This window comes from Chamaea fasciata, unplaced genomic scaffold (genome assembly GCF_029207755.1).
Source record: "Chamaea fasciata isolate MVZ Bird 193981 ecotype frontalis unplaced genomic scaffold, bChaFas1.0.hap1 SCAF_8, whole genome shotgun sequence".
In the NCBI taxonomy this organism is placed as follows: Eukaryota; Metazoa; Chordata; class Aves; order Passeriformes; family Sylviidae; genus Chamaea; species Chamaea fasciata.
Window position 1 is genome coordinate 32,927,213 of NW_027094093.1, and position 11,887 is coordinate 32,939,099.

At 43.5% G+C, this 11,887-nt stretch overlaps 1 protein-coding gene across 1 annotated transcript in view; it reads right to left on the reverse strand.

Annotated features, from left to right (window-relative positions):
* The window catches only part of DARS1 (aspartyl-tRNA synthetase 1), a 36,672-nt gene extending 27,882 nt beyond the window's left edge, over positions 1–8,790 (reverse strand). Inside the window, exons 1-3 of the mRNA XM_066190385.1 lie at positions 8,627–8,790; positions 7,535–7,592; positions 2,886–2,978 (exon numbers count right to left, since the gene is read on the reverse strand). Coding sequence (XP_066046482.1) covers positions 2,886–2,978; positions 7,535–7,592; positions 8,627–8,698 — 223 coding nt within the window. The 5' untranslated portion in view covers positions 8,699–8,790. The remainder of the gene's footprint in view (positions 1–2,885; positions 2,979–7,534; positions 7,593–8,626) is intronic.
* Positions 8,791–11,887: the final 3,097 nt, after the last annotated feature.

The following is an 11,887-nucleotide window of genomic DNA, read 5'->3' on the forward strand; positions in this document are numbered from 1 at the left end:
CTGGTTACAATATCCCAGCACAAAGATTAAAAGAGGGAAGAGAACTTTTCCTGAGAGAGCTGAAGGTATTCAAAATAAAGTATCAAAGAGACCAGCCACAATCAAATCTAGCTCATGCTTAGAAGCCTTTCCAGATCCAGAGATGTGAAAAAGGAAGCATGTGAGTAAGAAAACATTTGGACAATAGGATCTTCTCTATGCATTTGAAAATACTTCTGTGGTGTTTAGGTGGAAAATACAGCACTAAATTTACTCACATTCAACAGTAAACTACTCTAAGTTCCTATTGAAAAAAATCATACCATGTCCCACAAGAATGCCTAAAAGACAAAATGTTTCAAAAGAAATTTGGTTAAAAACAGCTGACACAGTAAAATGCATAGAATGTTCAGGCACTGAACAAATAAGAGAATTCTATCAAAAATAAGCGCATTAACAAACCAGTAATCCACTGTCTGTTGGATAAAAGTACCAAATCACACAAGACCTTATGAAAGGAAAGGATGTAAGAATGTGTATAAAGAGTAAAAAAACGTTGGTTGTATAAATTAAATGATGGTTACATACATTTGCCAGCAAAGAGAAGACTTCACATGGTTTATTATAAAATTTGGCCCAATATTTAAATTGCTCTTGGTGGAATTCTTATTTTCAGATGTTTCATAGACCTCTGGATTCATAACCCAAAATCTAGTTCAGGTCTAACACTCCGCACAAGCCCCAGCTGCCTGGCCAAACCCAGACCAAAGTCCCAAGGGCTTTTCAAAGAAAAACGTGATCAGTAGATTAGGCTGGCCTTAAAAGAAGGCCAGAAATAACATTTATTCAATCTATGATACAAACCACAGGGCCCTGTGAACTTTAATTTTAGTACAACCCACAGAAATTCCCAACACCCCATTCTTTACACATCCTTCAGTTAATTTCCATCACACTCCATGAGTGACTTGCTATAGGAGACAGCAGGAATCTGCAGTTGTTCCCATCAGTTTTTTTGGTTTATTGGTCAGAACCAGACAGGGTTAAATAAAGGCTACTTTGGTTATTTAGGAGTCAAATTCAAGTTTCTGAGAAAAACTAAAGCTTGTTTTTGTGAAAGATTTTCCTGTTTCCTGCAAGGCTTCCTTTCCACAGCGGTAGGAATAGTGCCATGTTGTGTGTGGGAAAGGCTAATATTACTTTCTACTCTTAAACATTTGCTTTTCTTGTAAGATTCTTTCCCCAAAGCTTAAGTAAACAAGCATATGGCATTCCCTAGCAGCACTCCCTGAATGTCAGAATTGTTCTGTGTTGTCAGACCAAGAGGGAACAAGAGGCACCATCAATAAATTCAGATCATTCATGGCTATGGTCAACTCCTTTGGCTTTCATTCTTCAGGTTGCGTTAAAGAGTTTTGAAAATAAGCACTGTTGTTTCATCAAAAACACAAGTCTTCCCTGAGGTCAAAGTGAAGGATTACAACAGCTTGCTTTAAGTTCACATTGCCTTGTTACAGAGATGTTACTGTGCTTGATGTAAATGTATGTATCACACAAGACCCCACATATCAATGTATTACAGAGAGCAATCACCTGCTTCTAATATCCTGAATTCTGTTAATAGCCTGAACTCTTCCTAAAATTGCAAAAAAAAAAAAAAAGCCATAAGGATATTCTAATTTATATACTTACAGTAACAACACTAACATTTAAATCAGATGGAGTGTCTTCTGTCTGAACAACTTCATGATGTAATGAGCAAGGCTTTCACAGCTTTTGGGGCTGACAATTTCTTCAATTAACTGAGAGATTTCCATTACAAAATTACTGAGGAAATCACAGAGGACTCCTTAAGTTTAAAGATTCTAACACAAATTAAAATGTGCATCATATGTATATATTTTAATGCAATTCCTTATTTTAACCAATTGCAGCACAGACACGCATTTTTAAGAAAATGAATTCTCAAGAAGAGAAATGAAGCTGCTATCTTGATCATATTCTGTACTGGATTCTCACCCCTAATTTGCATCATTCCCAATTTTAAGACTACTGTTAAGTTTCGTTTGTGATGATAATTTCTTTATGCCTTTTTTTTTTTTTTTTTCAATTCTTGGAAAGACAAGTTATTTATATCTCCAGAGCTGCCAAACATAACTGAAACCAGCACAACAGTTGTCAGCATCTGATGTCAGCTGCAAAGGCCAAAGCCTATTGAAGTTTGCATATGGCAACCTGGTCTCCAGAGGGAACTTCTGATTCCAGGGAAGAAATATGGCTGTCAGACAGCCAAGTGTGACAGCCCACACTGCTGAGAACCTGCACAAGGCATTCCCTTTTGTCTTGCTGAAGAAAGATGATGCTTCTTATCTGAAGTTCAAGTTGATATAATTAGATACCGGTAATCGAAAGTAAGAATTCTGAAATTTTAACAGATTTTTGTTTCCTGTCAAAGAAAAGGTGTGGTGAAAATCTACGTGTGCAGCAGAAATATGACCTGACAATAAATATATTTATCATATAAGTATGTTTTACTGTAGAAGCTTAGAAGTGTTGTATCTCACAACTATTAACACCTTAAGGAGAATGATGACATTTTAAAATTACTATTATTTACAATTGTCCATATGTTATTTAGCAATAGAGTAAAACAAAAATTCACTTTTACTACAGTAACTGATTTCCATACAGCTAAAATCAAAATCTTCTTCCCCCTCTTGGCAAAAAAGAGAGGCGGAAAAAGAGAAAAGAACCAGTCAAAGTAACACTGTGGCAACCCTGAGTAACCAAGTGGCAAAGTTTTCTTGAATGCAAGACATAAGCAACAGGTCATGAAACCAAAATAAACATTAAGGTTGTACTAACGACATGAGGAAAAAAAACCAAAAATCCTGGAGGCCTCTCACCTTTAGCTCTGCTGGTGTGAATCCTGCCACGAACCCAAACCTCCTCATCAGCCTTGTCCACTGTCAAGTCTTTTATGCGAACCAAAACTCTGTCTGAATTACAGAAAAAACCACACATTTTAAAACAGGTTTCCACTTTAAACTCCAAATACACTTTCTATCATTGCTATTGATAAAACTGATAATAAATCCAAAACCTATTTTTTCTATCAATGTTGTAACTTACTGAAAACACACAAGATCCCATTCCCTTTCTTAGTGACTTGATCCAGTAGCTCTAAACTGTTCCAGTTTATTTTTGACTTACACAGCAGGGTCAAACTGCACTTTACCAACAGCAAGACTCATGTAGTTCACGGCTGGCAGAACCCAGCATGACTACACTGGTTTTGATAGGACTTCACTGTACTATCTGCACTTATTAGTCTGAATTTCTGCTGCCTGAGGGATGTGTGCCCTGCTGCACTGGGCAGGGTCAGAGCTGCCCTGCTGAACCCAGCAAAACAAAGGCTCAGAGGTAACAGGACTACCCTCTCTATCTACCTTATCTAAGTAGGATGCATAGAACTGTCAAATAAATATTATTTAAAATAAAGAAAAGAAAAAAACCACAAAATTAAAATGCATTATGAATTTTAAAATAGTTATTTTGATTAAAACAACAGCAACAAGAGTATTACTGTGTAAAATGGTTAACATTCATTTAAGGAGGATCTCTTTGACAACCTGATCAAGCACCACTATCACTGTCAGAGACAAGAGTGGATCACAAGAACCCTTCAAACCCAGTGTAGCTGTAAAGCCAAATAACAATAGGAATGCATGGCTTGGAATGGACACATTTTGGATAGCAAACAGGGAAAAAAGTTACCAAGGAAGATAGTTTTAAATAAATCAGGACTTTAAAAACTGCATACAATCATTATGAACTAACAATAGGCTGGGTGTATTCTGTTATTCCTTGCCTGCTTCTTTCCTCGCAAACTTCTCCCTCTTCTCAAAATAACATTAAATTTGCTAAGACACTTCCACTGTAGACTTTTCCTGACAGAACTTTTCTAAAGTTTTGGGGAAAAAAACCCCAAACTTTTGCCTACTCCAGATTACCATCTGCTATTCTGGACTCCTTCCTTCTGTCTCTGAATGCCAGTCACAGCTTGCCCTGCAAGCCTATTATTCTGCACTGGGGATTTCAGGGGATTGAAAAGTTCTATTAGCTTATGTCAGGGCAATGCAGTTCTTTCTTCACAGACACGTATCAAATCCGGACCAGAATGGAAGTGCACAGAGAAATGTGATAGGAAATTGACTCAAATATATTCATAAAGTGTGTGTGTGTGAGTGTGTGTTACATGTGTGTGTGTGTGTGCTGGGGAAGGAAGAAACAGGATTAAAGATGTTATTATTTGCCAGCAATTTCTGATATTCAAACTTTGTGTAGTACTATAGGAAACATGCAACCATCACAATCCATAACCCTCAGTATTTCTGAGTTTGATATTCAAACAGTTGAAATTACCTCAGTCAACTTGAAACTGTACTGTTACAAAGTTAAAATGTTTTCTAGGCAGAAGCATAAAGACAGAATGAGGTGGTACACCTTTCATGGATCCTTAGCGTCTCAGGAACCATCTGCATTAGATAAATATTTTTTAAAGTGTTTTGGATACCGAAGAGTTCATGTTTCACCAAGGGTAAATAAGACATATTTAACACAAGAGTTTTTATATGGTATAAATAATTAAAAACTATTTCACCTTCCATAAAAAGGGTAATAAACAGTATCCACAAGGTGACATCATCAAGCCCTTTCGTCCAACAGCAGATCACATAATCACAGAATGGCTGAGGCTGGGAGGCTAGTTCTCTTTTCCCTTCTTTCCATCATACTAAATATCCTTATTTTTCCCTCAGAACTCCAATCTCTTCTAAACATGGGAGGAGAGGATAAAAGTCCAAAAAGCTGTGTGGGAAACATAAAAAACCACTTTTTCACCTCCAGACCCCATTCCCTGCCTGTCACATCCACCTGTTTACTAAGGTAATTTATCCTGCATCATGGAATTTAGAACACTATGATCAGTATTTCTGCTGTCTCTGTGAGTGCCAGCATCTTCAAAGTACTGGAAAAATTTTGAAAAAGAGAAGGCAAGTTTGACATAAAAACCTGAAAATCAAAAGCAGTATTAGATGAAAGCAGCTTTCAGAGAGAGGATATGAGATAATGGGTCTGAAGGGAGAAAAAAGGAATGGCCAAAAATGGAGTTTTACTAGCAAGCAGGCAGGAAGGACTTTAAGACAAGAGCATCAGATGGCCAGGGCAGCCAACATAAGCAGAAGAAAGACTTTAGTGGGCCAAGAAAGAAGGCACAGGTGAGTGTGAATTCAACAGAGCAGGGTGGAGAAACAAAGTTGTGAACCTGAGAAAAGTTTCAGTTCGCCTGCAGAGGAACAAGAATCTATCAGCATGGCAAAAGGACAATAAGCTTACTCCTTGGAAAGGAAGAATGACCTGTTCTGATCACTCTAAGCTGTCCAGCCAGTGACCCCAGGACAGTGCAGCAACCTGAGGAAGCAGAACAGCAGCACTGCTGCAGCTCCCTCTGAGCTGCCAGCCAGGGCTGGGCTGTGCTCAGCTCACCAGCCCCTGTGTGGGCTGCACATCTCGTACCCCTACTGGCTACTCTGGTTCAGAAACGGCAGGCAGCCCTCAGAGCCTTCACACACTTCAGAAACAGAATTAATACACCTCAGATAGATGGGAACACCCTTATCCGTGCTCCTCCACCACTCCCTGTCCCAAGCAGCAGCTCCTCCAAGACACCCAGGGCAAGCAGAACACTTTGGGGAGCCACCGATGACAGTATCTCACCCTCCAGTGAAGCCTTTGGCAAGAGCTCTCCCTGGCAGGAACTACTGAATCTGTAAATAAAAGTGCATTAGTCTCTAGGAAGGGACTAGGCTGATCTTCAGCTTTTTTGTTATAGACATTTTGTCCTTTATTGTTCCCCAGTTTTGGTGTTCTGGATAACCACCACCTAAAATTATGGAACAGCAGGAGTGCTGTAGATTGCATTTTAAGCCAAATGGAAAACTCCTTCAACATTGCCCATATACTGAGAAGTTTTTTTAAACAAGGGTGAAAGGTCAAGGGGACAACACAACTAAATATGACATTCAGCCTTTTTCATATAATTTCCTGTAGCTTTCACCATTTTCCTTCTCAACATATCTTTTTCTCCAGTACTTTTGAGTGTTTCTTCTGAACAGGGGACAGTTGGCATTTCTCCATGAAAGCAGGACTTGCTGTGCCATCTCAGTCTGCCAGCTCAGGTCCCCCACACAGTTGTTTGCTCTGGGATGCAAAGCCAGGAGAGGAAACACAGAGCTGGGCTGCTTCCAACATGATTTCAACTCCAGTTCCCTTTCTCTGGCAGCCAGAATGTATTTTATTCAACAATGAGTGCTAATGCAGTCCCTGCTGATGTTCTTGTCCCCTTACAATCTTGATATAAAGCTCCCCTTCAGTCGTCTCCAACCTGTGAGCGCTCTTGTGACTGCTTCTCTTCCCCACATTCTGCATTTCCCTTCCTAAAGAGGGATCTACCAAAACCACTCCAAGGAGAAAAAGTACTCACCTAACCACAGATGATGTTGCTGGTTTACATTCTACTGTGAAGGAGTGACAAGAAGCCAGTCTGTTACTTTCCCTCATTACCACTTAACACAGAGATAACTATTTCTTGGGATATTGGCCTGGGAGATTGTTCTCTAGCTCCAAAGTTTTTCTGAATCCCAATTCCCCAACAGGAGAAAAAGAGGATTTCCTGAATTCAGACTAGTACGACTGATAAAACCCATAAATATCCAATATTAATGGATTTGGTGTCCACATACAGGAGAAATGAAAGGCAGCATAAGCAGACAGATCATGCTCAGAGAGAGAGCACTGCTGTAATAAGCCACAGCAGAACTTACTCCACACACAGAAAAAACCTGACATCTCAGGACTCGGTACATTATAAATAACAATTATTTAATAATGAAAAAAAAGTCTGCAGTGATGGACTGACATAAAACTGACAAACTGTGTAAGGCCTGGTCCAGGCAAGGTCTGGATTGGATTCCTCTCAATCCAGAACTGAGCTCCAAAATTCAACCACACTCATGGTTTTCTTTTCTCCTCTCCAATCTCAACTTCCTGTTCTGACTCATGTCCATGACCTCCAGTCCAACCACCACACACCTTCAAAGCCTGGCCTTACCTTTCCTACACCGTCCCATTAAGCAGATTTCAACTGTAAAGATCACCCCACAGCTTCCTCTTCTCCAGGAACAATCCCAGCTCCCTCAGGTGCTGTGCTTCAGTCCCTGAGCAACATGGGAGCTCTCCACTGGACTGGCTCCAAAGTGTTCATGCCTTCCTGGCCCTGGAGAGACCAAAACTGCCCATGGCACTTCAAATGCAAGTGTCTCACAAGTGCCAAATGAAGGTATCCCAGTAAAGAGGGAAAATGCCAGTGGGATCTGAATGAAAAAGTTTGGTAAATGATTTCTCAAGGAAGTACTGAAGGTACTTGGCAGGTAACTTCTTTTTTCTTTCTTTCCCACCCCCTCTCTTGCAAAAACTTTTTTGTTTATCAACTGACCTGGTTTCTCTTGGGACTGTATCATTGATGACACTCCATATCTTTCCTTAGCATAATCCTAGAATGGAGGTGAGAAACATGTATCAAAGAAGCACACACAAAAAACTGAACATCATCACAGAGTGAACTGAGGGAACACAAAATAATCAGCTATAGTATTAAAAAAAATTGCATTTTGGACTCATAGGAGATACATAAGGGAGAGAAGACAATTGTGCCCTGGAAGAAAAAAAACAATTCCAGCAACAACAACCATGCATGAGGATCGTTACTTGTTACACAGAAAGTTAGTGTGGTTATCACTACAAAGAGCCTACTCCTCAAAAAAGATTTGACTCCTACATAAGAAAATGGATTAAATATTTCCTTCCCATAGTCAGGCACACTGAGAAATCCAGCAGATCACATGTAATTGTCACAGCCCGGTGGAGCTTGACTGTTAACAAAATCTTCCAGGTAAGGCACATTTTCACCATTTTCACCACGAGGAAGGCAGCATTTTCACCAAAATATTATAATTCTGGTTCCCACCTAAGCTCATTCATTTACAAATAAAATTCCGTGGTTAATTTATTTTATTCTACTCAATACACGAACCAAAGTTCCTACTTCTTTATTTGGGGAGGGTCTTTGCTTGTTTGCTTTTGATGAACTGTGGTGTATTTGTAACTTTAGGGAAGCCACCAATACTTGGAATTCCTTACTGCTAATGCAAGAATAAGCAAAAATTACTTCAAAACAAAATGAACTGATGCTCATTGTCAGTACTTTTTTCTTCTTGAAGAAACACCGGCCTGCAATTTTTCAGCACTGCTCTGTGATCTTCACACAACAAGGCAGAAGCACCTGCCAGGCCAGCAGGAGCCCCTGCAGAAAGCTCTCGCTGAGGGGGAGCAGCCCAGGTGTTTCTGGGGGGAGCAGAGCTCTCCAGGGAATCAGAGGCTAGGCCCGGACAAGAGGGAGCGGGGGGGCAGGCAGGGTAAAGCCAAGGGCGGCTGCGGCTCCGGCCTCGGCCAAACCCCGCCTGGGCCCAGCACCCCCACCCCGGGGAGCCTCAACAGCGCGCCCGCCGCGTTCCCTGCGGAGACCCACATCAGCCGCCGACGAGTCCTCGTTCTCCGGGCGGCGTTCCTGGCCCTGCCCGCGGCCGGCGGCGCTCGGCATCCTGCGGCGGCCGGCGCGGCCCTCACGGTGCCCCACGGTGCCCCACGGCCCCTCACGGTCCCTCACGGCCCGGCTCCGCGCACGCCACGCCGCTTCCGAGCGCCCGGCTCTCGCGAGAGCGCCGCGCCTGCCGCTGCCCCGCCCGGCGCCGGCCCAGCGTTATCGCGAGAGCTGCCCCCGGCACGCGCCGCCCGCCTCCCGCGGCGCGCCGTGCCCTCAGGGCGGGCTGAGGGTGGGGCCCAGTGCCGCCCTGCCAGCGGGGCTCGGGCCGTGGCGGCGGCTCCGCGTTCCCCTCAGAAGCCGTGACTTCAGGGAGCCGCCGCCGTCCTGGCGAGTCTGGGCGCCTCCAACCCCGCGGTGATGATGCTGAGGCGAATGCTGCGGAGCTGTGCTGGGCAGGGCAGGGCTGAGGCAGGGTGGGTGTGGTCCTCGCTCGCCCTGCTCCACAGTCCATCACATTGTGGCCAGAGGTATCACAGAATTGTTTGGGTTGAAAGGGACCTCTGGATATCACTCAGTCCAATCCCCCCGCCAGTGCAGGGTTACCTGGAACGTGTCCAGGCGGATTTGGGATGTCTCCAGAGAGGAAGACTCCACGCCCTCCCTGGGCAGCAGTTCCAATGCTCTGCCACCCTCCACATAAAGAAGTTCTTCCTTGTGTTAAGGTGAAACTTTGTTTTTTAGTTCATGGCCATTGCTCCTCGTCCTTTTGCTGGGCACCACTGGAAAGAGTCTGGCGCCATTCCCTTGGCACCCACCTTGAAGATATTTATACGCATATTAATAAACATGTTGGGCTATGAGGTGGCCAGCTAATGAGCATGGAGCCAAATCAAAATGCACTTTTGTTCTATTAGGCCAGCAAACGTGGCTTCCCCGCGCTTACCCTGGTAGCAGTTCTGAGCCCTTGCCCAATCGCCCTGTTCATAATTAGCTGTTTATTAGTTAGCTACAAGTAGGTCTGGTAGTTTTGAGAGGATGAGCAATAGTGCAAATGCAGGTGTTTCCCTGCAGCTGGGTGCTTGAAGCAACAGTACGGTTCTGAGCCAGGGCTGGCTGCAGGTGCCAGCTTTGAAACGACAGAAATCAAAGCTGGATGCAGCTGGCCAATCTATAGATTGTTTATTTTGTGCAGGGCAAGAAAGAGTTAGCGGTCCTGATTTAAATTCTAGCTTTGAATTTTCACATTTGACTAACTAATCCCTTTTGCGGTATCGATTAGAGTTCTTCATTTCCTGTCCTACAGTTGTTTATTTTGCAGCGCTTTGTACTGCAGTGGTTCAACATCTCTTCTTGTGGGAATCCCCTTGCAAAGTTCCCCTTCCCCTTCTCTGAGCCCCTGTCTCAGAGAATTGTCACTTCACCATGAGACCGCACAGCTTTCACAAAATCCTTTCTTCTCATGCACTGTTGAAAAGAATTAAGATGCAGTGACAGAGAAGGCAAATCACTGTCAGTTTTCATTCCTCACCGCAAGAAACGAAGTTCTGATGGTGGGGTACTGTGTATTGTGCTTAAATGCTAATGTAACAGTAACAAAGCACGTAGATTTCTCTGTCAGTTGTGTCTCTTGTTACCTGTCACGTAGAACCGCTGCCCAACCTGAACCTGAACTAACAGATGCAAATCTTGTCCCTCAGCACGGAGGGTGGGACAGTACCACCTGCACGACACAGTGCTCTGTAATTGTTGGCATTTCACCGACTTTGCTGTGAAATTCAATCAAAAGAAACCAGCCCTGGAACCCTTATTTCTGTGCTGGGAGCCTTCCAGTGGTGACTAGCATGAGTATTTCCTCTGGGGCAAATAACCTGGAGGTGGTTCTGAAGGAAAAGCCCTTTTAGTATAATGAGGGTGTTAACTGAAAACAAAAGATGGCCTTTTAAAGGGCACTGTGTCGAATTATTCCATTGCCAGACTTCCAGAAGAAACATTTTGCTGAGTTCATGCTCTCAGGTCATTTGTCCAAGATCCCTTTGTCTTGCAGTGTGGAAATTTTTTCGGGCAAAAATTTGTGATACAATGAAAATAGAGAAAGAAAAATTAAATTAAGAATAATTTAGCACGTGGTTAAATAAACCCCTCAAAATTCTCTACTAAGCTTGGAGAATTATCTTCCATCCCACTAAACTGATCACAGACCCTCAGTGAAGAGCACAAACCGTGAGGTGCGGGCGGTGCAGCTCATCCGCCGCACCTTCTGTCCCCCTGCTCCGGCATTGACACGGCGGGATGGGGGCGGTACCTGCCCTGAACCCGGGCTCCATCAGCGGGAACAGCGCCGGGGCCCGGCCCGGGGGGAGCGGCCAGCGCTGTCCCCCGGGAGCCGGCCCGGGATTAGCACATGGAAATGACATCACCCACAGCCAATGGAGGGGCCCCGGGGGTGCAGCTGGATGGAGGCCATCCTCCACTTAAGTAACAAGACATGACATACCATGTGCTAATGCTAAATAATTTATCCCTCAGGCATCTAGTGAATTGCAAAGCCAAGCTGAGGCCTGGTCAACAGTTTGTAGTTTAAATTAAAATTGGCTTTCCCGTCTTCAAGGGAGGGAGGGGGTTGTCAACTGCTGTGATGAAAAGTGGAATGCAGAAAATCTTTTTTTTTTCCCCCTCTTCTTCTTCCTGTTACAATTTGATCTTATCAAAACACTTCTCAGTGATTTTGGAGATGTATCCCACAGATCTCTATTATATGAAGGAAATTCACAGAGGGAAGTTTAAGACATTGTGAATAATTATATCCACTATATCCTTGAAACTTGGGTGTTAGCACCTGTAATGTCCTAACCCAAACCATTCCAAGATTTAGTTGTGTTTCAAGTTACAAATGTTAGGTGGGCGTTGCCATAGCAGAGCCATAAATTTGTCTCATTAGGAGTCCGGAGGCATTTGGCACTGCTCAGGCTGCAGCTCAGGCCCAGCCTGGGTCAGGATGCTGGAGCCAGCAGCACACAGAGATGGGTGTGATGTTAAACCACAGCTGATGGCTGCTCAAACCAAAGCCTTCCCAACTCAGTGGTCCAGCTAAGCTTGGCCAGACCTTTGACATTTGTTAAAATATTGAGCTGATTTTATTTAAATACACTAAACAACATTTTCACTGAAACCACAAGAAGCTAAAAGGAGTCAGCACTTTCCATAACCTGTCCTTATACAGCATCTTACAAAAGTGGTGGCTCAAAT